This window comes from Pagrus pagrus (assembly GCF_965226575.1).
Source record: "Pagrus pagrus genome assembly, chromosome: 12".
In the NCBI taxonomy this organism is placed as follows: domain Eukaryota; kingdom Metazoa; phylum Chordata; class Actinopteri; order Spariformes; family Sparidae; genus Pagrus; species Pagrus pagrus.
The window spans coordinates 4,825,473-4,849,760 of record NC_140196.1 but is presented as its reverse complement, the minus strand read 5'-3'; the positions used below and the strand labels follow the sequence as shown (position 1 = coordinate 4,849,760).

At 37.8% G+C, this 24,288-nt stretch overlaps 1 protein-coding gene across 1 annotated transcript; it reads right to left on the bottom strand.

Annotated features, from left to right (window-relative positions):
• Positions 1 to 976: 976 nt before the first annotated feature.
• LOC311266031 (uncharacterized protein) lies at positions 977 to 21,284 on the bottom strand. Its single transcript, XM_084368216.1, has 15 exons — positions 21,048 to 21,284; positions 19,447 to 19,502; positions 18,064 to 18,233; positions 17,693 to 17,826; positions 15,444 to 15,602; positions 13,647 to 13,775; positions 13,271 to 13,349; positions 10,753 to 10,799; positions 10,583 to 10,661; positions 8,372 to 9,091; positions 8,029 to 8,200; positions 3,534 to 3,913; positions 3,193 to 3,263; positions 3,011 to 3,052; positions 977 to 2,513 (listed from the first exon to the last, which is right to left on the bottom strand). Exons 1-14 carry the CDS (start codon positions 21,150 to 21,152, stop codon positions 3,017 to 3,019), a joined length of 2,337 nt encoding a protein of 778 aa, XP_084224342.1. The 5' UTR covers positions 21,153 to 21,284; the 3' UTR covers positions 977 to 2,513; positions 3,011 to 3,016.
• Positions 21,285 to 24,288: the final 3,004 nt, after the last annotated feature.

The following is a 24,288-nucleotide window of genomic DNA, read 5'->3' as shown; positions in this document are numbered from 1 at the left end:
TTTGAGGGAAAAGTTAAGGGGAAACAGTCAGAATTTGAGGGAAAGTTAAGGGGAAAAAGGTCAGAATTTGAGGGAAAAGTTGAGGGGAAAAAAGTCAGAATTTGAGGGAAAAGTTAAGGGGGAAAAGTCAGAATTTGAGGGAAAGTTAAGGGGGAAAAGTCAGAATTTGAGGGAAAGGTTAAGGGGAAAAAGGTCAGAATTTGAGGAAAAGTTGAGGAAAGAAGTCAGAATTTGAGGAAAAAAGTCAGAATTTGAGAAAAAGTTGAGGAAAAAAGTCAGAATTTAAGAAAAAGTTGAGGAAAAAAGTCAGAATTTGAGGAAAGTTAAGGGAAACGAGTCAGAATTTGAGAAAAAGTTGAGGAAAAAAGTCAGAATTTGAGGAAAAAGTTAAGGGGGAAAAGTCAGAATTTGAGGGAAAGTTAAGGGGACAAAGGTCAGAATTTGAGAAAAAAAATGAAACAAAAGTCAGAATTTTAAGAAAAAGTTAAGGGGGAAAAGTCAGAATTTGAGGGAAAAGTTAAGGGGAAACAGTTAGAATTTGAGGGAGAGTTAAGGGGAAAAAGGTCAGAATTTGAGGGAAAAGTTAAGGAAAAAAAGTCAGAATTTAAGGAAAAGTTAAGGGGAAAAAAAGTCAGAATTTAAGGAAAAGTTGAGGGGAAAATAGTTTCATGTGTTGTCAGATTCACAGTTGAAAAGTTTGTGTTGTGCAGAAAAATGTGAACTATTCTCTGCCTTCACATCAGACGGGATGGATTATATCGGACGAGTCAAGACGACTGTGCGATTGCTGATTTGGTTTTATCTATCATCATATATCGTCCGCTCCTGAAGAAGCTGGATAAAACTGGTGATGTGGACTGGAGTCAAACATGAATTTAGAAACTAATAACTCTGGTTGTGACTCTCGTATGACATGAATGTATCTTGTTCAACAGTATGAGGGTGAAATAAAGAAAAAAATCACTGCGACTGCAAATTTAAATCTGTTACAGAGTTTTATTTTCTCTCACACATCATGTTGGTTCACAGGAACAGCAACAATAAACCCCGAGACGTGTTCATATTCCCTCCAGCAACAAGATTTAATCAGATGCATAGTTAACAGCCCACGGGATTATGAAGAAAAACAGTGTAAACAACATAACTCTGTAAACAAACCTTTTCCAAATAAAAACAGAACTTCACAGCTTCATGACCGACAGAGATGTAAAACAAGTGTGACTTCTTCCTCCAAACAAAACTAACTACTTTTTTTTTTTATCTCAAACACAGAAAAAATGTTAAACAATGAAAATATAAGTTCAGAAACACTGAAACGACAGAAAACCTCAGGATTTGTTGCTCGAACATGTTTCACTTTCACAGCTTGTTCCCTTACAGCACAGTTCTGAGTAAAGTTTAATACGTGGAGTCATCGACACCGTGTACCTGCAACAACCGACACCTCGTAACAGCCACATTCAGAGGAGAAGAAAAGTGGGTGTTGAAATGATGAAGGGAAACGTTCACACTCTTAATGGAGATGCAGACTTTTCATAAGTGGAGTCACAGTAGGAACCATCACTGCAGATCGATCCTCGGGACTTAATAAGATGATTTAATTAATTAATTTGATGGAGACCAAAATGTTTGAGTAATCAGAACCAGGAAGATGTTTGGAGACAGCATTTATAGCATTTTATAACTTCTCCACAGTGAGAGCCTGCTGCTTTTCTCAACTACACATCTTTGAGTTTGGGGAAGCTTTTAAATTGAGATCTGGGAAATAATTTTGGTTCATAAAAAGTCCAGAAAATGTGAAACAAGCCATTTTTTCTCTGATTTAAAGCTCCTGTTTTGTAAGATAGTTGATTTTTGAGTCTCATTTCCAAAATCGTCACATACTGATGCTTTTGGGTCACAGGTCAGGTCGACCTCCGTCTGAAAAGTGAGTTGTGAATGAGATTCAAAAATCTACTTTATTGGCAAATAGGAGCTTAAAATGAAAGATTTAGACTAAAGTTTGGCTTCTATTGTGGAATGATCAGGAAAAACAAATGTTAAAACTCAGCAAATAAGTTTTGTTTTCAATGTCTTCAATGGGCGGAGCTTCCAGTTAAAAGAAAGAAAGCTGTTTATGTGCAGGAGGCAGAGCGACGCCGATAAATCAGCCTCGAGTACCGATTAACCCGAGTAAAGCAGGGAAGGATCTCCATTGCATAGTTTTTCCCACCAGAGCACGAACAATATGCATCATGAGTCAGGATATCGTAGGAAACTGAATCTGATGAGAGGATTTTAATTTGTAATCGAGTACAAAATGCGGGCGTGTGTGAGATGAAATGTTTTCACAGTTTAAGAGCAAAAGACAGTGAAAGGTGACTGAAAACACTGATGTTCCCTCAGAAATAAAAACAAAAACAAAAGGATATCTCCTCATAGACACAGACAGAGAAAAGGCACAAACACGACGCAGATTGTCTTCTTGTTTCGGGGCTTTCAGGTCCAGGTTGCGATTATTTCTCCTCTGATGCCTGGAGAGAAAAACAGAAAATCCTCGTTAGTCATCACAAACGCAAAACGGAGCCTGAACTGAAATGAGAAAGACGAAGCGTTATGAGTTTATTGTATATAGAATTTTTTTATATTGGACCTCTGGCTCTATAAAGGAAGGTTTCCCATTGTGTTTTACTGTGATGCATTTTGTTTTTATTGTGAACCATCTCTGAAAAGCACAACTCCCGCAGGGCACAGTGAGGGTTGAGCTGGACTGAAAAGAAGATCCATCTCAGGAAGTGTTGAAAACAAAAAGGTGAGATGATCCAAGAAAAGCAGCTCAACATCTCAACTGACAAAGAAAATAGGGTCCTTCATGATATGATTTTTATTGATCAAGGAGACTGATGAGAAAGAAAAAACATAGATTTCTTATAATCGGAACATTTCTGGATATCAGATCTGATAATCATCGGGGCAGGAATCAGTCCCTAATAGATAATCCTTTGAGTGGAGACGTTCGGCAGCAACTTACCCAGATTTAATCAGAGGGGATTGTCTTTTTGGATTTCTTTTTCTGGAAATATCAGAAAACAAGTTGAGTGAAACTATTGTAGGAAAGCTTTCATGCAAATTCTTGTCACTTTCTAGTAATCTACAGGTTTCTCACACTGAAACATGTACGCATTGTTATTAAAAGTCAGATCTGTTTGTTACCGAAGGCGTAGCTGGAGGAGTGTGTTCGTCTGCAGCAGCTTCCTCCAGTTTCTCCTTTAATCTGTTCTTCTCTGCAAACATCAGTCAGCACAAAGTCAATTAATGTGTCATCTCCAACAAAGTCCGTCTAATTCAAACATCCAGAATCACTAATTTGCATCAGAGAGTTTAAGAGCTGCAGCTTCTTCATGTTAAATAACACTTTTAATGTTTTATCAGCCAATTAGGAGACAGCCTGAGGCTTAATTGGTTATTTTTCAGAGACGAGAAGTAATAAAAGAAGAAATCATCGTTAGCTGCAGCCTCATGAGGAATAAAATAATAATCAGAAAGTGTCTTACTCTTCTTCTTTGCAGGTGTGTCCGGGCTCACAGTGATGGGGGTTGAACTTTCTGTTGTCTCCTCTTCTGCTTCAACCTTCATCTTCTTTTTCTTCTTCCCTTCCTTTGAAAGTGGAGTCGAGTCAACATCAGGGAGCTCGGCGCTTTGTTCGCTCACCACACCGGCCTGATCCTCCTCCGTCACAGACGTCTTCCTTTTCTTCTTCTTCTCTTTCTTGGTCTTTGGCGGCTGGTTTTCCTTTGAGGAGTTCTCTTCTTGTTCCGTGTTCGTCATCTTCTTCTTCTTCTTCTTTGGTGTGTCGTCCTCCTGGGCAGGATCAGGTTGAGGTCTCTTGGTTGGTCGAGGCGTCTCCTCTGCTGTCTCTTGGGTCTTTTTTTGTCTGAAAAATGGTGGCAGAGGTTTATTTATCTTCTAGACATTATCTTTGTAATCATACTGTATAAATATGACTTTTCTGGATTTAAATATTATGATATATTTTTTTATTTTCTGACAATTCTGACTTTTGTTTCAAAGTTTTTCTCAAAATTTTGACTTTTGTTTCAAACTTTTTCCTCAAAATTTTGACTTTTTCCCCTCAACTTTTTCTCAAATTCTGACTTTTTCCCTCAACTTTTATTAAAATTCGGACTTTTGTTTCAAAATCTTTCTGAAAATTCTGACTTTTTCCCCTCAACTTTTTCTCAAATTGACTTTTTCCTTGATCTTCTCTCGAATTCTGACTTTTGTTTCGAAATTTTTCTGAAAATTCTGATTTTTGGTTTCAAACTTTTTGTCAAATTCTTACTTTTTCCCTCAACTTTTTGTCAAATTCTGACTTTTTCCCCTGAACTTTTTGTCAAATTCTGACTTTTTCCCCTGAACTTTTTGTCAAATTCTGACTTTTTTCCCCTCAACTTTTTCTCAAATTCTGACTTACGTTTAGAAATTTTTCTGAAAATTCTGATTTTTGTTTCAAACTTTTTCTCAAAATCCTGACTTTTTACCTTAACTTTTTCTCAAATTCTGACTTTTTTCCCTGAACTTTTTCTCAAATTGACTTTTTCCTTGAACTTCTCTCGAATTCTGACTTTTGTTTCGAAATTTTTCTGAAAATTCTGATTTTTGGTTTCAAACTTTTTCTCAAATTCTTACTTTTTCCCTCAACTTTTTCTCAAATTCTGACTGTTTTCCCTGAAATTTTTCAGAAAATTCTGACTTTTTCCCCTCAACTTTTTCTCAAATTAACTTTTTCCTTGAACTTCTCTCGAATTCTGACTTTTGTTTCGAAACGTTTTCTGAAAATTCTGATTTTTGTTACAAACTTTTTCTCAAATTCTGACTTTTTTCCCCTCAACTTTTTCTCAAATTCAGACTTTTTCCCCCTCATCTTTTACTCAAATTCTGACTTCTGTTTAGAATTTTTTCTGAAAATTCAGATTTTTTCCCTTAACTTTTTCTCAAATTCTTTGAGGAAAAAAGTTAAGGGAAAAAGGTCAGAATTTGAGAAAAAGTTGAGGAAAAAAGTCAGAATTTGAGGGAGAAAAAAGTCAGAGTTTGAGAAAAAGTTGAGGAAAAAAGTCAGAATTTGAGGAAAAAAAAGTCAGAGTTTGAGAAAAAGTTGAGGAAAAAAGTCAGAATTTGAGGAAAAAGTTAAGGGAAAAAAGTCAGAATTTAAGGAAAAGTTGAGGAAAAAAGTCAGAATTTGAGGAAAAAGTTAAGGGGAAAAAGTCAGAATTTGAGGAAAAATTTAAGGCGAAAAAGTCAGAATTTGAGAAAAATAGTCGGAATTTGAGAAAAAGTTGAGGGAAAAAAGTCAGAATTTAAGGAAAAGTTGAGGAAAAAAGTCAGAATTTGAGAAAAAAAAGTCAGAATTTGAGAAAAAGTTGAGGAAAAAAGTCAGAATTTGAGGAAAAAAAAGTCAGAGTTTGAGAAAAAGTTGAGGAAAAAAGTCAGAATTTGAGGAAAAAAAAGTCGGAGTTTGAGAAAAAGTTGAGGAAAAAAGTCAGAATTTGAGAAAAAGTTAAGGGGAAAAAGGTCAGAATTTGAGAAAAAGTTAAGAGGAAAAAGGTCAGAATTTGAGGGAAAAGTTAAGGGGAAAAGTCAGAATTTGAGAAAAAAGTTAAGGGACAAAAGTCAGAATTTGAGGAAAATTTTAAGGGGAAAAAGTCAGAATTTGAGGAAAAGTTCAGGGGAAAAAAGTTAGAATTTGAGAAAAAGTTAAGGGGAAAAAGTCAGAATTTGAGGAAAAGTTGAGGAAAAAAGTCAGAATTTAAGGAAAAGTTGAGGAAAAAAGTCAGAATTTGAGGAAAAGTTGAGGAAAAAAGTCAGAATTTGAGAAAAAAAAGTCAGAATTTGAGAAAAAGTTGAGGAAAAAAGTCAGAATTTGAGGGAAAAAAAAGTCAGAGTTTGAGAAAAAGTTGAGGAAAAAAGTCAGAATTTGAGAAAAAGTTAAGGGGAAAAAGGTCAGAATTTGAGAAAAAGTTGAGGAAAAAAGTCAGAATTTGAGGAAAAAGTTAAGGGAAAAAAGTCAGAATTTAAGGAAAAGTTGAGGAAAAAAGTCAGAATTTGAGGAAAAAGTTGAGGAAAAAAGTCAGAATTTGAGAAAAAAAGTCAGAATTTGAGAAAAAAGTCAGAATTTGAGAAAAAGTTAAGGGGAAAAAGTCAGAATTTGAGGAAAAATTTAAGGCGAAAAAGTCAGAATTTGAGGAAAAGTTGAGGGAAAAAAAGTCAGAATTTGCGAAAAATAGTCGGAATTTGAGAAAAAGTTGAGGGAAAAAAGTCAGAATTTAAGGAAAAGTTGAGGAAAAAAGTCAGAATTTGAGAAAAAAAAGTCAGAATTTGAGAAAAAGTTGAGGAGTGACTTTTGTCAGAATTTGAGGAAAAAAAAGTCAGAGTTTGAGAAAAAGTTGAGGAAAAAAGTCAGAATTTGAGGAAAAAAAAGTCAGAATTTGAGAAAAAAGTTAAGGGACAAAAGTCAGAATTTGAGGAAAATTTTAAGGGGAAAAAGTCAGAATTTGAGGAAAAGTTCAGGGGAAAAAAGTTAGAATTTGAGAAAAAGTTAAGGGGAAAAAGTCAGAATTTGAGAAAAAGTTAAGGGGAAAAAGTCAGAATTTGAGAAAAAAGTTAAGGGAAAAAAGTCAGAATTTAAGGAAAAGTTGAGGAAAAAAGTCAGAATTTGAGGAAAAAAAGTCAGAATTTGAGAAAAAGTTGAGGAAAAAAGTCAGAATTTGAGGAAAAAGTTAAGGAGAAAAAGTCAGAAATTGAGGAAAAAGTTGAGGAAAAAAGTCAGAATTTGAGAAAAAAAGTCAGAATTTGAGAAAAAAAGTCAGAATTTGAGAAAAAGTTAAGGGGAAAAAGTCAGAATTTGAGGAAAAGTTGAGGAAAAAAGTCAGAATTTAAGGAAAAGTTGAGGAAAAAAGTCAGAATTTGAGGAAAAGTTGAGGAAAAAAGTCAGAATTTGAGAAAAAAAAGTCAGAATTTGAGAAAAAGTTGAGGAAAAAAGTCAGAATTTGAGGGAAAAAAAAGTCAGAGTTTGAGAAAAAGTTGAGGAAAAAGGTCAGAATTTGAGAAAAAGTTAAGGGGAAAAAGGTCAGAATTTGAGAAAAAGTTGAGGAAAAAAGTCAGAATTTGAGGAAAAAGTTAAGGGAAAAAAGTCAGAATTTAAGGAAAAGTTGAGGAAAAAAGTCAGAATTTGAGGAAAAAGTTGAGGAAAAAAGTCAGAATTTGAGAAAAAAAGTCAGAATTTGAGAAAAAAGTCAGAATTTGAGAAAAAGTTAAGGGGAAAAAGTCAGAATTTGAGGAAAAATTTAAGGCGAAAAAGTCAGAATTTGAGGAAAAGTTGAGGGAAAAAAAGTCAGAATTTGAGAAAAATAGTCGGAATTTGAGAAAAAGTTGAGGGAAAAAAGTCAGAATTTAAGGAAAAGTTGAGGAAAAAAGTCAGAATTTGAGAAAAAAAAGTCAGAATTTGAGAAAAAGTTGAGGAGTGACTTTTGTCAGAATTTGAGGAAAAAAAAGTCAGAGTTTGAGAAAAAGTTGAGGAAAAAAGTCAGAATTTGAGGAAAAAAAAGTCAGAATTTGAGAAAAAAGTTAAGGGACAAAAGTCAGAATTTGAGGAAAATTTTAAGGGGAAAAAGTCAGAATTTGAGGAAAAGTTCAGGGGAAAAAAGTTAGAATTTGAGAAAAAGTTAAGGGGAAAAAGTCAGAATTTGAGAAAAAGTTAAGGGGAAAAAGTCAGAATTTGAGAAAAAGTTAAGGGGAAAAAGTCAGAATTTTCATACAAAGTTTGAAACAAAAGTCAGAACTTGAGAAGTTAAGGGGGAAAAAAAATTTGATCTGGGAAAAGGAAACAGATGTGTGGAGGGCATCTTTTAAGTATTGAAATAAAATTTAAATTCCCAAAAAATCCATAAAGTAAAACGTTTTTTTGCTGTTATTTCATTAAACTGTAGTTATAAGTAGATACACAGACCTGTAATAATAGTTAACATAAAGTTTTAAGAAGAAGCAACTCACTTCTTTTTGCCTTTGAGTTTCTTGCTTTCTGCTGCGGTCTCTTCTGAAGAGACGCTGCTCTTCTTCCTCTTCTTCCTCTCTTGTATCTGGAGCCTCAGCCGCTTCCTTTTGCTGAGTTTCTTCCTGAGGCGTTTTTTCTTTGTGGCCGAAGAGAGCAGAGAAGAGTCTCCATCTGCAGCACAAGGAAGGGAAACGGTACAAATTACTGGACTGTTCTACAACAACAGCACCGTTAAAAGCTGTTACACTGAAAATTTGAATAGTAATTATTTTAATGTGACACATAAAGCCTTCAAGAGAACTTCAAAGTTATAAAGAGAAGTGAACTATTTTTTTTTCCTACCTGTGGTCTCCAGCGTCATTTCCATGTCTTCATCGCCCTCTGCTGGTTTTTCATCAGACTGCACCTCCTCTGTCTCCTTTTTCCTCTTCTTCTTCTTCTTCTTTTTGTCCTCTGTCGTCTCAGCCGGACTCTCAAGACTCTCCACCTTCGTCTCCTCCTCCTCCACCTCTACCGCCTCGTTCTGCTCCTCTTCCACATCTTTCACCTTAATCTTTTTAGTTTCATTTTCTGAAGGAGTGTCAGGAGTTGCCTCATCTTTCTCCTCCACTTGATCTTTCTCCCTTTTCCTTTTCTTTGCCTTCTTCTTCTTCTCTGGCGAAGTGGCCGGAGACACGTCCTCCTCTTCCTCCTCCTTCTGCTCCTCCTCCTCGTCCTCTTTCTTCTGATCCTCCTCTTCGTCCTTCTCCACCTCCTCCGCTGCCTTTTTGGCTTTCTTTTTCTTCTTGGCGGTCTTGGTGGAGAGAGGAGTATCACTGGATGTGTCTGCGGTGGATGTGTCTACGGTGGATGTGTCTGTGCTCGGTGTTTCTGCAGCAGGTGTCTCGACGTCCTTTTTCCTCTTCTTTTTCTTCTTCTTGGGAGTCTCGGCAGTTTGGCAGGACTCCTCCTCGGGGAGCAGTTGGCTGGTTTCTGGCTCGGCTGCGTCGCCGTCTACGATGTTGAGGATGATGGAGAACTCGGGGTCGACTCGCTCGACTGCAGCTGCCACAGTCGTCTCATCTACAACACAACAGAGGAAAACATTGAAGATTTTTTTTTTTCTTGTTTTTGAAAACACACAGCAGGTATAACTGCAAAGAAAGAGACTTTGACACGTTTGTAGTGTGTCACCCGTGTCACTGACGGCAGATTAGAGACAATTATTACACAGTCCTCGCCAAAAGAGAGACATGACAGTAATGTTACATAACCTGCTGACACACGAGAGATGTATCTTGTGTTTAGTTTGCACAGAGACATTAAAGGAAGAAAGCTGGAAGAAACATGAATGCTTTTAGTCCTATTAAGAATATGAGGCAGTGGTGAACTTCAGCCTCTTGTGGTCAAAATGAATATTACAAAAACAAAAACTGCCAGAACATTTTATCCACTTGGTTTAATTCTTTGCTCCCCAAATATCGTTTCTCTTTGTTTCACACATGGAAAATTTTATTTATTTATTGGCTCCTGAAACAAACAATAAAACATTTTTCTGCTGAAAACTTTTCTTTTTTACATGAAAAAGGTTTTCTCCTTAGTTGCTCAGGCACACATTTTTTTCACTTGGTCACACATGAAAAAAGATTTTTTTTTTATTCTGATACGAGGTAAAATGAAAAATATGTTCAGTTTCACAATTTTTTTTTTTCACTTGGTCACACATGAAAAAAACTTTTTTTTATTGCTGAAATGTTTTTTATATGGTTCCCCAAATGAAAATGTATTTTATTTTCACCTGAACATTTATTTTTTTCCACTTGGTCACACATGAAAAATAAATTTCATGAGGATACAATTTTTTCTTCACACATGAAAGAATTTTTTTTTTTTTAACTCCCGAAATTAGTTTTTCCTTTTGGATCTTACACATTATTTTTTTTCCCACAATTTTTTTTTTTTGCATTTTGTTGAAATTGGTCACACATGAAAAAAAAAAAAAAAATCATTTGGAAAAAAAGAGGGGAAAATTCCTGATTCGAGGTAAAAAAAAAAAAAAAAAATTGTACTCAGTCACACATGAACATTACAAGTCTTACAAAAAAAAAATGTTTCCCTCCTGCAAGAATTTTTTTTCCACTCGGTTCAACACTTGAGGAAAAAAAAAATCCTTAATTGTTTTCTACTCCGCTCCACAAAAAATTGTTTTCACCCCAAAAATTGTTTTTCTCTTTGTTTTAAGCATGGAAAATTTTACGTATTTATTGGCTCCTTTAAAAGAAATTTAAAAAGTCTTTTTTTCCCTGAAAACTTTTCTTTCTCACATGAAAAAAAAGTTTTCTCTTGAATTTTTTTTCCTTGGTCACACATGAACATTTTTTTCATTCAGATTCAATCATAAAAAAACAAAAAATGCCTGATTCGAGGTAAAGAGGTAAAAAAAAAAAAATTAAGAAGTTGGTTGTCACATTGAATGTTTGTTTATGATTAAAGCTTTGTGTACAAGAGAAGAGTTGTGCGATGTGTTTTAATGTGTGTCACCAGTGTCAGTGATGCAGAGGTCAGTAGTTTCACCTTGGTCCTCTGGAGTTGTTGATGTCTTTGTTTGGTCCTCAGGCTCCAGCGGAGGTGTGAGCTCACTGCCCTCTGTAGTCTGAGCGAACACACAGACACGAACACTGTTAATCTTTGTTTGGTTCGTCCAACAACAACAGTCCCCATTACAAAAAAAATGTTTTGGGTACCTTGGATTTCTCCTCCTCTTCCTCCTTTGGATTTTCAGACTCAGGGTCTGGAAAAGATTAAAAAAACACAGTTGCCATTATAAAAAATGCTTTTATCAAAATAAAATAATCCAGACCATGTACTACTGTTTCTTTTCCTTTTTTTAAACAAATGTTTCTCCTCCAATTCTGTGTAAGACAACAGACAAAACAATTATGTCCCATATCTTTACTTATTTTTTCCCCAGGAGAGAAGTTTTGGAACTGGGAAAAACGTTTTGGGTCCCTGCATCTTTCCATGCGAGTGCCTCATAATAAGGGTTTATGGTGACCTGTGAATCAGGTGAGCGTGACGTGTTCAGGAGACTTTTTGTAATAAAATACAACAAAATGTTTTTCTACTGTCAAAACTTTTTTTTTCCACTCATGGAAAAAAAAAAAAAATCTCCTGAAATTTTTTTCCCCACTCCTTAAAAAACTCAATTTCACTCATGAAAAAAAAATGTCACATGAATTTTTTTTCCTGGCAAAACATTTTTTCCCCCAAAGTTCTCAAGTCGTAAACACAGGAGAGAAAACAATTTACATCAGACTTAGAAAAAGGATCACCAGAAAAAAAAATAAAAATCTTTACTTGCCCCTCAGGGCTTCTGTAAAAAGGTCATGAGGTGAAGGAAAGACGTGAAGGATTTAAGGTCAGAAAACCAAAGTGCTAGAAGAAAAAGACTGCACATAAGTGGCCGCGAGGGATTGTGGGACGGCATCATCTCTGTTCCTTTTGGAAAGGAAAGGAAGCCTTGAAGCACCTTTCCTTAGCATTCAAAGCGCTCGCCCGGCTCTTTTCATGGCTGCCACTAAGGTACTTCTGGGTCATTTCACTCAATTAAGAGTCGTCCTAAGCAAAAAGACGTTTCAACCACAGCTGAGGAATCTCTAGTTTTCAGTGAGCTGTCAACAGTTTGTCCATCTCGTACTTTTACAGCCTTGCAGCATCTGAGCGCCTTCGTTTCTTTATTGTTCGCAGCAGTATTCTGACTTGTATACAGCAACAAACACACAGATGGAAGTATTAAATGATGCTTTTGTTCCAGCATGTTATTGTAATGCAGCGATTATTGAAGATTGTAAGTTACACCCGAGTGTGAAAAGTCAAGTGATCCGTCTACCACCTTCAGTCTCTTCACCAACGTCGTGAATTAATTTCAAACCCCTTTTGTAACTGAGGCGTTTGTGTTCAATCAGGACAGTAATTCATACGCTAGTCATCGCTCCAGTTTTCTAAACAAGCTCTGACAGGCTTAACAAACCCCCTGTGAGAAGTTAAACAAGTAACTGACGTTGTGGAAAAACTCCTCGGAGCGGAGCTGCCAGAGCCGTTTCTCTGAGCCTTGGCAGCAATCCGTCAAACTCTTTACAAGTTCTGGCGTCGAGTCCAAACTTCCAACTTTATGTCCCTTTTTTCTTCTGCATTAGCAACAGCGAGAAACGAGCTTCTGCCAATAAAAGGAAGTGGAGGATTTTTCTTTTTCCTCCTAAATATAATGTAAAAAATATGGTCGGGTCTCAAATGAAACTGAGTAGGGAGACGGTGCCGAAGAGGAAACGACTTCATTTGTGATTCACTTCTGGAACTGCATTTTAAGACTGATGGATCGCTTTTAAGGTCCGTTCGTCCAAAATCATAAAATAAAAATAGTAGAACAAATATTTTCATAGCGAGTTTTTTCAGTATTAAGTAGTTCCCATAAAAACATGTTCACAGCAGGTTTGGTGAATTTTTCCTGAGTTAATGAGACCACGTTTCTTTAAAGATATATTGCTGTTGAAAAGTTGAAATGTTATAAAGCCTTGAGCATTGTTTTGGTGTGAAGGCAGAAAATGTGAGTGATTCAGACTCGAAATCTGCACGTTTTAGAGGACAACATGTCAAAGTTTTAGTAAGTGAGGCCAGATTTTTCTCCCTGCTTATTTAATATTAAAATAAAACCCCTGACAGATCTGAAGTGGTGAAGTGTCCATCTGATTACACAGACGGCTGAGTCGTGCTGTTGAAAGCAGCTGCTGCATCAGTTAAAATTAATCAAAATACAGGTTATAATGACACATACTATCAAAAAAATGATCAAAATACAACTACTTTGATAATCAATTAATCACTTCAGGCTAAATCAGGCGTTACAGCACTTAGCACAGGCAGTGAAATTGACTTTTGAAAGACTTTTAAGACTTCAAGGACGTCTTTTCAACGTTTTAATGCCTTTCGCGTTATCGCAAAATGTGGCAAAATCTATGTGAAATAAGCCTGGACACCTGAAACTGTCTGATCGTGAGCGTAAATGAGAGCAAACTCTCCTGACGTCTTTCAGCGTCGGCTCTGAAACCTGCTGCAGAGGCTGTAAAAAGACAGGACGCCTCTGAGCAGCTTCTTCACAACAGCTTGTGATTCTCGTCAGTGCGGTGAGAGCGAGACGGAAAAGACGCCATACATGACATGTAAAGAACAACCTGGTCGTCGAAACGTCTTATTGGTCCTTCATACCTGCGGGGGGCGGGGCTTCACTCTCTGCCGGCTGATCATTGGACTCCTCAGCTGCCAGCTCTGACGTGGTTGGCTCGGCCTGGCAGGAGGAATCAACAGGTCAACAACAGACTAAATCCTGAAGAGCTTCTCAGATGATGATGTTTTCTTTTTTCCGCTTCATTTTTTTTTTCCGCATTCGTGACACAGATCGGATCCTTTCTAGTCCTTGTGAACAAGAAAAAGCTGCAGTTCTGATTTAAACAACGTGGACACGAGGAAGTAAAATGAGATCCAGAGACGTGTAACCAGGATGCCAGAGACTCTGCTTCGATGTGGTTTAAATCTGCTGTCTCGTAAATACCAACAAATAAATAAATCTCAATCAAAACGTCACCTCTGCAGCGGCGTCCTCCTCATCCTCTGCCTGCTGTGTGGAGGAAGGTGTGGCCTCCGTTTGACTGACGGCTGTCTGTTCAGATGCTTCATCTGTGACCTCAGAGGCATCTGGTGCAGCTTCTGTCTCCTGAGGACAAAACACAGAGCAGAGAGGACACAGTTAGACTCATAGGTCTACATTTCTCAGGTGGCTTAGACAGGTTTTAACAAGCCAGCAGTGAAACCAGATTATCAAAGACAACTTGCAGGTAAAACAAAAAGTAAAGCTTTTATATTGCAGACTGTTGCAGTCTTCTTGCTCGCCCTCATCAACAGCATTCTGCACATTTCCCTCCGTGCCAACAGCAGCTATGGTGGCATTTAATCCCCGAACCTCCACATGCCAGAATATTAAAAATCTCATGAGTCCGCAAAAGAAGAAAGTGCTCGCAGTGTTTCCTACTGGAGGCTACACAGCACAAACAACGCTCCTCAGCCAGTCACAATACTCTGCAAACAAGTTTCAGATGTGCGGTCGCTGAGCCGAGGGAGCGGAGGCTCGGCTGTGCCACAAATCAACCGGCGCTCCTGTTTTTTATGAGTGGTGATTAAAACTGCATTTTATCTGTGAAAACACTCAGCCGACACCATTATGCCTCTACAGCAGAGATCCTGAGATGGCGGCCATTTCATTTTTTGCTCATTTCAGCAGATATGAGCGTCTATGTCCACCCTAGAGCCTCCAACAGCCAATGAGTGATCGCTCTCTCTTCTGTCTGCTCTCTCCTGAGCCACTTGTACGCCAGCCTCCGGATGATTGATGCATCATGCAGCCAATGAGATTGCAAATTCAGTAATATACATTTCATATAAATTTTAAAGCCTAAACAAGGAAATTAAGTGATTAAGTTCATGTAGTTTTGCTCTTTGAATAGGCTGTTTTTCCACCTAAGCACTTGTTTTGACTATTTTATAATCTATAATGGTTTTTTCTGCCAGGCGTCTGAATGTTTCCTTAGAAAAACAAGTGTTAAGTGTTCGTTTTCAGTGACATTATACATTTTAACTGGGCTCATGTGGACCCATTGTGTTTTCCAGCTTATAGGGGCAGTAACATCTTACACCCTTTAAAAAAAAAGGGAGCCCCAAACCACACCTGTACTCCAAATGGTTTAAAAAGACAGCTTTGAATTTACTTGCTGCACTGGGATGGTCGTTTCAGGATAATTTTACATAAATTTCCAGGAATAAGGCGAGTTATGAGTCACATTCAAGCACTTTCAGACTGCAATTGTGGAAAAAAAATAAAGTTTACAGTAATCAATGCCACGTTGTTTAACTTAACATCTCTTCATATTAGCTTTGATTTTATGTTTTGGTCCAATTTTGCAGCCAGGAGTCAAACAAATACAACGACGAGATGATTTCACTGCAATCATAAAAAGATTTTTTGTTTACTTCAGTGATTGTGTGGCTGAAACATCAGATCATGTTGGAAATCGAGTGTTTTTCAAGGAGTTCGTCCAAATTCAAGCGTATTCCTAACCTTGAAAATAAAATGTAAGACCTTCAACACAGAAGAAGAAAAAGAAAAAGCAGCCACTGAGAGCGGAGAAAAATCTGATCGAAGGGTTAAACTTCTTGTACAGGTTGAAAGATTTCAGGGAAAAACATCATTCTGCCAAGACTGATAAAGAAATGAAAAAACTGGCAGCGCTTTAAAAGAAAAACCAGTTAGAGTAATAATTTTTTATGTTTGTTGGAGGAAGGATGTTACACAACCACATACTTTGGATTCAGCCCTCGGGTCACTAACCTGCTTCAGCCCATCCTCGTCCTCTTTACGCTCCCCGCTGTCTGAACCGGCTGGATCTGGAGCCGTGAGCTGATCCTCGACCTGGCCGGAGGTGTTGGCGGCGGGTTCAACCACTTCATCGGCGTCTTCTGCCTCACCGGACGCTTCAGCAGGAGCCGACTGCAAAAACATGCACAGGCAGGCAACTTTAGAGCTGCTAACAAGGCTAACAGATGTGACCTTCACCGCATTTCCTCCAGTGGTCGGAGAATTCAGGACATCTGCTGGTTTCGAGAAGCCAAAGTCGAGACATTTGAGCGAAGGTTTAACAGGGAACAGCTGATTGTTGGATCCGATATTCAACATTTTACTGATTATCTGAATCTGTGTTGTCTTTTGTCCGATTGCCAATCAAATAAATCAATTTAGAAATGCGTGACTGGCTCCGATTAGGCAGAGGAAGAAGCTACACTAGGCTGTGACACACACACACACACACAATCAATTAATTCCCAACTGAACATTGTGAAACTACGAATCCAAAGACTCACAAAAACCTTTTTTGTGTCACATGATGCCAAGACAATAAAACAAAAAAAAACGTGTTGTCTGCTTTTAATTCTGTTCAGCAGAAAACATCTTTGTCCTGTTAAAAAATCAGTCGCAGCAGTCAGGAGCTGTGCTTGTCTCAGCAATGAGAGTAATATCTGTACAAACCACAACTCTTCACACAGACACACAGTAATCACACACACCACAAAGAGCCATTATCACACAGACACTGACACACACACACACACAAACACACAATTTGTCTCAGAAGATTATCATTCTGTCACACACACAGTTTCTGTCCAAACAGCATTAACTGCTGCATCACTGGGCCGACAGAAAAGGACAGAGACAAGAGTTGGATACTCGCACACACTGTGTGTACACACACACACACACACACACACACACACACACACACACACACACACACTGTGTACAGACACACACACACTGAAACAACACACTAACAGATACAGGACAGACAGGGAGACATGAAATGTGTCTGTGTGTATTTCAGACGGATATAATAACACTGGAGCTACTGTTCATCTATCAGCACATTATTACACTGACTGGACAACAGCTATGTGTGTGTGTGTGTGTGTGTGTGTGTGTGTGTGTGTGTGTGTGTGTGTGTGTGAGATGGCGGCTTCCTGCTGCTGCAGAAATATTCGACACGAGTTACTTTTAGTCTGAATTCACAGATCACAGCCTTTATTTGACACTCCCTCCTTGTGTTTTCACTCGGTAGCCTTCTTACTGGGTTTAATTAATTTTTCGAGATGTACTGTTTTTATTTTTTCCCACATTGTATCTACTTTTCTTCTAAAACTCTGGATTGCATGTGCACTTCATGCTCACATTGACCGTATTTGTAACGCGAGGTGAGCTGCTGTATGTGCACAAGATTTGATTCTAATTAAAAACACCATCAACACATCTTTTCAGGTCAGCCCTGCCAGCCATCCATTACAAATATGCCTGGATCGTCATGAGCCGACTGGGACATGTGGAGTCATCACACTAAATAATGCTCCCATGAACATTTATTACCTCTGTGTGATGTTTCCGGAGCAAGCCTTTTCTTTTTGCATGACTCTGATGGGCCCTTAAACTTGTTATTCATTAGACTTCCAGCTCAACTCACACAAGAATAAAACCGCATTTAGATAATAAAGTGTTCGCGGGAGCTTAATCTGGTGTGCAGACATACATTTTTCTTCTGTCCAGCAACTTTCCAATTCGGACATTCACAGGAAGCACATTCATGGATACTTTCTGTAGTAACATGTGAAGTATTCTTGTATCATCGGCAAGAAAACGAGAGAGAAAAAGTGGCTTTTTGACATGTTAGTAAGAGTTAACACATCAGGATCTGATAAAAGGGTGCTTGGTGTTTCTTCTCCTGCAGACGGGGCTACAGCCGCCCGTGCATTGTTGCTGCAAATGTCAGTACGGGAGCTAATCTCATCGCCTGGCAACCACGGTCAACAGCTTGTTGACTGAAGGACTATGTAAGCAGCACACGGATCGAAAGAACAATAAAAAAGTGTGAAGGGGATAAAAAACAAACTGTTACAAACTTAAATAAACACAGCTCGACTTTCTTTTTCTTTAATTTTCTGGCTGCTGTTACCGGCCGGGCTCCTCTCCCTCCAAGCATCAGTGGATCTGTCAGTATATTATATTACATGTGGAGTGCTGTGTTTTCTCACCTCTTGCTCTGTTTTTGTTTCCTCCTCCTCTTTCTTCTCCTCTTCTCTGTCAGAGGAGTCGGCGTTCTCACCGACCGAGTTTGTTGCCGTCTCACCTGCCGGCTGCTGCAGCTGCTCAGAGACGGACTCAGCATCTGTCACGGACAAAATTATATAACATAGCTTCAGGGGGAAAGGTTTAAAAAAAACTGGCAGTACAACTTGTAAAAAAGCTTTTATAAATGAGGTACCAAAAGCAACACAATAATACGACATTGAGCCAAAAACAAACCATTAAAGTAAATTAAAATGATGCAATTTTAAAGGATCAAAGTATAAATTCTTGACAAGAAGTATGAGATATACTGTAAAGGAGAGACAAGATCACTTACCGACTGGAGGTTTGGCATCCACATTATTTTCTTCAGTGGTGTTTGACGGTTTGACGTCTGCACCCTCTTCTTCTTCTTCGCTGGTGGCAGGTTCTGGTTTGATGCTCTCCTTCTTCAGAGAAGTGGCGTCTTCTGTCTCCTGCTTGGCTTCTTGAGCGAGAGAGCACAGCCTGAAAACACAAACACAAGTTTTATGTTATTTCTCAGTAGTTGTGGAAACACCTGAGAGACAGTAGACAGGAAGTGATCCTACAGGTTGAATTCAAACATAAAACTATTTTCCTACCATCTGGTATTTGTTATTTAAAATGATAAGTTGTGCCTTGGGACATCCTAAACAAGTGTTTTCTGACCCATATCGACCACATAAGTCTGCCTGGATCTAGTTGAATATAAAGTTGTCACATTGGCCCAAATAAAAGGCTTTTTAATATGTGTTTTCTCGTATTTTTACCCGAGGCCTCAACGTTTATGTGTTCTTGTGCTCTCGCAGACGTGAGCTGAGGTCATTCATTCCATCATCTATCTGCTGCCTGTTTAATCCTTTTCAGGGTGGCAGGGATTTGAAATAAATCCCAGAATGCACTGGGCAGAGAGCCAGACAGACACAAACACACACACGCACACACACTTTTAGTCACTTCCTGCTCATACAGTCAGAGTTGAGTCTGATGATGACCGAATCATTTAAGTTTAGTCTCTATATGTCTCTGAGAAAACTGAATTAGATTTGAGTGAACTGGTTCAATGTTTACCTTAAAATAACAGCTTCAAAATCATGTTGATCTACAGATTCTGCACTGTGTAACTCCAGTGAGAGGGCAGGATCACAGCGTAGGCTTTCAACACCTAACACTGTTAGGACGTAATGAGTTTTGTTTGTAGTTTTGCACCTACAGAGCTGAGATTTGCATTTTACGACAGTGGTGTTGCACTCAGAAAACTGAGGGGGGCGCCAAATCGCAATAAAAATACCAATTTCTAATGTTGGTGTGTTTAAAGCTGCTTTAAAGTTTGTTCTGTTGTTTGTTTTGTGTTTATTATTTAGCACTTTTAACTCGAGCCGGATCGATGCCGGTGATACCAACATTAGGGAGTAAAAAAAAAAAAGCCTGATGTCAATTTATCGACACATTTATTACAACGATCCCCTAAAGCAGTTATCAAACACTTGTGACAAAGACGTGTAATGGAGGCAAGGTATTTTGAAGTTCAACAATAAAATGTATTGTCAAAAAAATCAGCATCAGTGCACTGAAACAGTAAAATTCACTGGGAGTTAATAATAATAAATTACCCCGAGCACCTTTTTCTGTATCATAATCTCTGGTATGGTTTACATATACGTATGATTTTCTGTGCTGTGTGACATCTCTGACTTACTTCATCCAGCCTGTGTAGATATCATGCAGGTTGGAGCGCTCCTCTGGTGTCTCCGCCTTCACAAACACACATAAAATCAAATTAAAGCCAGTGATAACCAGGATATCTTCACATGAGCCACAGTGGTTTTGAATATGGCCGATGCCCTGAAAGTTACATCTGGCTGGATTATTTTTCCTGTAACCCAACTAGGATGAAGAGCTGAAAGGGTAGAAAGCTCATTTCCTGTAGTTCAGGAATGCTTCCACTTTGATGCCACACTCTCCCGGAAATGAATCCATGCAGCGGCACGACTACACAAACACCAGCGTGAGACTTGTGATTCAAAGTCTGGATGGTAAATGATGCTCACAATAATAATAAGAGAGCGTGGCCTCTGTGGGAGCATCAGAGAGCGATAGTAGGTCTTCATTTTGAGGATTTTTGGTAAAGAATTACCGTTTCTCTTTTGTGATCTTCCCAAAACTCTGTCAGCAACTTTTGTCGAACATATTTTTAGCACCAGAGCCTGAAACCTGAAACTTGTGACTGACCAAAGCTCGAGTTTCCCCACAGCAGACGTAAGACATAACACATTTGTAATTTCTTTAAGTGCCAGAAAAATACAGTTAAAGTGGTATTTTGTTGGGTGCATCATGAAAAAAAAATGTAGCAGAACAACAGATCATTCACTTCCATGTTTGGTCATTTAACCGACCTGGACAGATTTTAAATTGATTGCATCATGACTATGCAGAAAGTGGATTTACAGTAGAGGCATCAGATGTTTTTTTGTCCAACCAACAGCCAAAAATTTAAAAAATGTATTAAAATACCTGCCGAATAATTCTCGGTCGATTCACTAACTAATTAAACAACCAACCATTGCAGCTCAATTACATGTAGATACAAAATATCAACTTTTATCCTTAAACACTACAAAAATGTAAGGAGGTTTGGAATGGGAGTGTCAGTGTTCAGCACGAGGCCCAATACTGCAAAAATTGAATAAGTCAACATGTGAGTAGTGTGTAAGCTGCTTTATACAGCCTCTTCATATCACTGATTGCATCATGACCATGCAAAAAGTGGATTTACAGTAGAGTCATCATTTGATTTTCTGTCCCACCAACAGCCAAAAATAAAATAAAAATTATCAAAATACCTGCCGAATTAATTTCAGTCGATTCAATAAATAATCAAACAAGCAACCATTGCAGCTGGATTACATGTGAATAAAAAATATCAACTTTTATCCTTAAACACTGCAAAACTGTAAGGAGGTTTGGAATGTGGTGCCAGTGTGCAGCAGGAGGCCTGCAGCAGGGCTGTAACATAATGTTCTTTTCCTCCAGGAGGCCTCGACAAGGAGCCATGTGCTTTAAACACACCACAGAGGCTGAGCCGAGGCTCGCTGAGCAGAAAACACATTAAAAACACATTCATATTTAATTCAGGTGCTTATATAACATGCACAACGCGCATGTCAGCTAAATAAATAGCAATAAAATGGTGAACATGCTAAGAAATGAGTAAAAAAAATAGCGATGTAGCAGCCAGTCAGGTCGCCTCTTCACTGAACCAGCCTGTAAATGTTGAGGATTTAACCCCAAACTTCTCACCTGAGAAACGTGTTTTTCCAGCATCTTCGCAGCCTTTTTGTATCCGTTCACCTTCAGGTGCTGGTAGATCAGAACCAGCAGGGCGTCGTCCTCCTCCGGGGCCATGCTGTCCGACTGGACCGACACCACGCGACACGACTGGGGAAACTGGACAAAAACTGGAATATTATTGAGGAGTTATTTACAGTTCAGTTCATGCTCGCTATTCAGCGTGCGGCCATGAGCGCTGACGACGCCCCCCTCGAAATGCAGCATGGGAGATGGAGTTTTCTTAAAGGGACAAGCGTCGACAACAACCACGAAAGATGCTTTGAAATGTGTCGTCTGAAAAACATGAAGTAAAATGGATCAATGACGTTTTAGAAGAATATTAATATAAAAATATTATAGTCGTACAACAGGGGAAGAATAATACATATATATATTAGCTAACATTATATTGCAAGTAGCCTGTTGTACTAAAAAAATACTATATTATTATTATTATATTATTATAATAGAATATTATTTTCTGCGTTTTTAAAGCTAAAAGCTCAGTGTATTGTTTTTTGTAGGATGCTAATGGCGTTTTGCTAATGAAGCTAACAGCAATTAACCACATTGGATATAAATTTAAGAGGAAATTAAGAACGTTAATTGTAAATTTAAGAATTTAAACAGAATCAGACAGCGATTAACGGACTCTGGAAACATTTAATACCTTTTTTTTTTTTTACATCTTACATCATTTTTCACAAACATCTGTAACGTATGGAAGCTCAGTTTGGCCAAAAAGGGACAAAAATGAAAAATTATTAATTTGTGAGTCTCTTGATTAAGTACATTTCATCAGATAAGGCGATATTTTAAATAATGTTTCTCAAAAAATAGATGTTTTTGATTGACAGGCTCAACATTACAGCTCCCAATGATCCTTATCTGTAGTTTTACTTTGAAAGGTTTCTTGAACGTGACTGTAAATCTTTCTGTTTCTGTCCCTTTACTTGCCTCTTGTGGCTAAATGAATGTTTACACCCTATTTGGTTTGGTCGTGTGTTGAACATACACTACTCAAAGTTAGTCATATTACTCATGTGCATGGATATATGCAATAAAAGTTCAATTAAATGTGTCGCACTATTTTCTGGGGACCAAAAATATTCACAAAACATATAATAAAAATTCAGATATGTCACAGAAAAATAACTTGATGGCAGCGATGATATTTTAATAAATGTAAAACTCTTCATACATTGTTTTTTTGCCTTTTTTGAGATTTTAAATAAAAATTGATTGAATTTGTTTTAATGTATCACAATCATGACTCAGTATCTTGTCATTTCCATCTATAAATTATGACACTTATGTGCTAAACTATCTCAATTTGACTTCTAGCTCATAATTTGAACTCAGAAACTCAATATTTTGATTTGTATCTAATAACTTTGATTATAATTCACACGTTTTTGACTTAACTTGGCTAAAAAACTTGAATAAACATGAAATTAAAGGACATTTAGGGGTTAAAAAACTGTGTGTGTCAGTATGCGGGGGGGTTGAACAACTGTTTCTTTTCCAGTGGAGCCACAACAGCGTCTGGCAAACATTCCTTCTTGCATCGCTCACTACCAGTGAATCAGGGGTTTAATAAATCACACACGACTTCTATCGGCCACTTTGTAAACTTGGAGCAGGAAGACTCACCGGCGCACTTTTTTATTTTTTTACATTTTCCAAACTGAGACAGATTGTTTGGATGAGTAACAGTAGTCGGAGGAAATAGTAAAGTGGTGTTATAAACCAAGACAAAAAGTTATGTTGAGGTGTTTTTAAATAACCATCCATCATCATCGTTGCTGCTGTGACCTCATAATGATGCGGAGAGTATTAGTGATGCTTCCTGGAATAATTAAAGGCTTTTATTTCCTGATTAATGTGACCTGTTTCCGGTCTCACTCCGGTGTGTCTCTGGAGGACTTGATGCAAGTTTTCTCATCTGTACAGTACGTTGTGTTGCGTAAAGAGAGAAATTCCTGGTTTCCTTCGCGGTGCCAGCTGGATCCTCCGGCCGGTCCAACAGCTCCACGGCCCGCAGTCACACCGCCCGGAGGATGTTCACACGGACACACGAGCCGGAAGTCTGAAAACACGTCCCGAGCAAAAGAAACATGTTAAAGAAACCGTTGAACGAGCAGCGCTGGTGTTAAATGTTAAAGGGCTGAGGGGCTTTATTACCGTACTGCCTGCGTCAAGGCGCGAAAATGACGTGTAGAACAGCGGATGTGGAGTGATTCAGCCTTCAAAATAAAAGACAAAACGTACCAGTTTGAATCAATGGAACTGACATTAGCTTACGAACATTATGAATGTTGGTTTGCGACTCTCTTCATTTTCTGTCTATCATATATATTATATTTATATTTTACAATTAATGCTTGAAATGGTAAAGGCACGCGCAAATGACATGGTAGTACAAAATGTGAACCATACTTTTATTTTTACTTAAGATTTCATTAAACGTTTTTTTCTTTTTACAAAGAAAGAATAATAGATACTAGTTACTATTGTATAAACTATCTATATAAGATTTGTTACTAACAAAGTAATAAATAACATCAATCAAAAAAGAAAGTTAGCTAATTAATGTTAGCAAACACAAGGTAAGTTTCAAACTAGCGTATGCCGCGATTATTAGCGGTATATATACGGCAGCAAACATACCTCTATTAGCTCCTTAACAATAGGGTTGCCAGCTAACTTTAGCTGATAGCTAGGTGCCAAGATACGGTTAATATTGGACCAGTATCTTATAACGTTGATAAGTTTCAAGGTTTTTTATTTTCCAATTTTAATAATATAGGCTATATTTTGGGTTAAAAGTTATTTCATTTACAACTTTGCTAATAAACACATTAATGAATAAAACATACGTTAGCTAATTAGCTACTACTTGCTAAGTTTCACACTGGCATTAGCTGCGTTTGGTTAGCGGTCTTCCTTCAACTGTTAGCTAGACTCCTTAGCCTTCCATAGCTATTAGTCACTCAAATGTCATTTTTCTCAGGTAATGATTGTTATTTTTGAGACTTAACCAGGCACCAAATGTAATTAATGCTTCTATTCATAATGACGTCTGAAATATAAATTAAAGCTTATACCTTATAACTGTGACTCAGTTTTTTAATTGATCTTTAAATGGTATTTTATGGTATTAAATTATATTTATCCTATGTGGTGCTTGAGCCTGCAGCACGAGTGTTTT

Coding starts and splice junctions, on each gene's coding strand:
- LOC311266031 (XM_084368216.1), bottom strand. CDS start 21,152: ATGGCCCCGGAGGAGGACGACGCCCTGCTGGTTCTGATCTACCAGCAC. Junction 15,603..17,692: donor AAACAAAAACAGAGCAAGAG/GTGAGAAAACAC, acceptor ATGTTTTTGCAG/TCGGCTCCTGCTGAAGCGTC. Junction 13,350..13,646: donor AGGAGGACGCCGCTGCAGAG/GTGACGTTTTGA, acceptor TCCTCCTGCCAG/GCCGAGCCAACCACGTCAGA.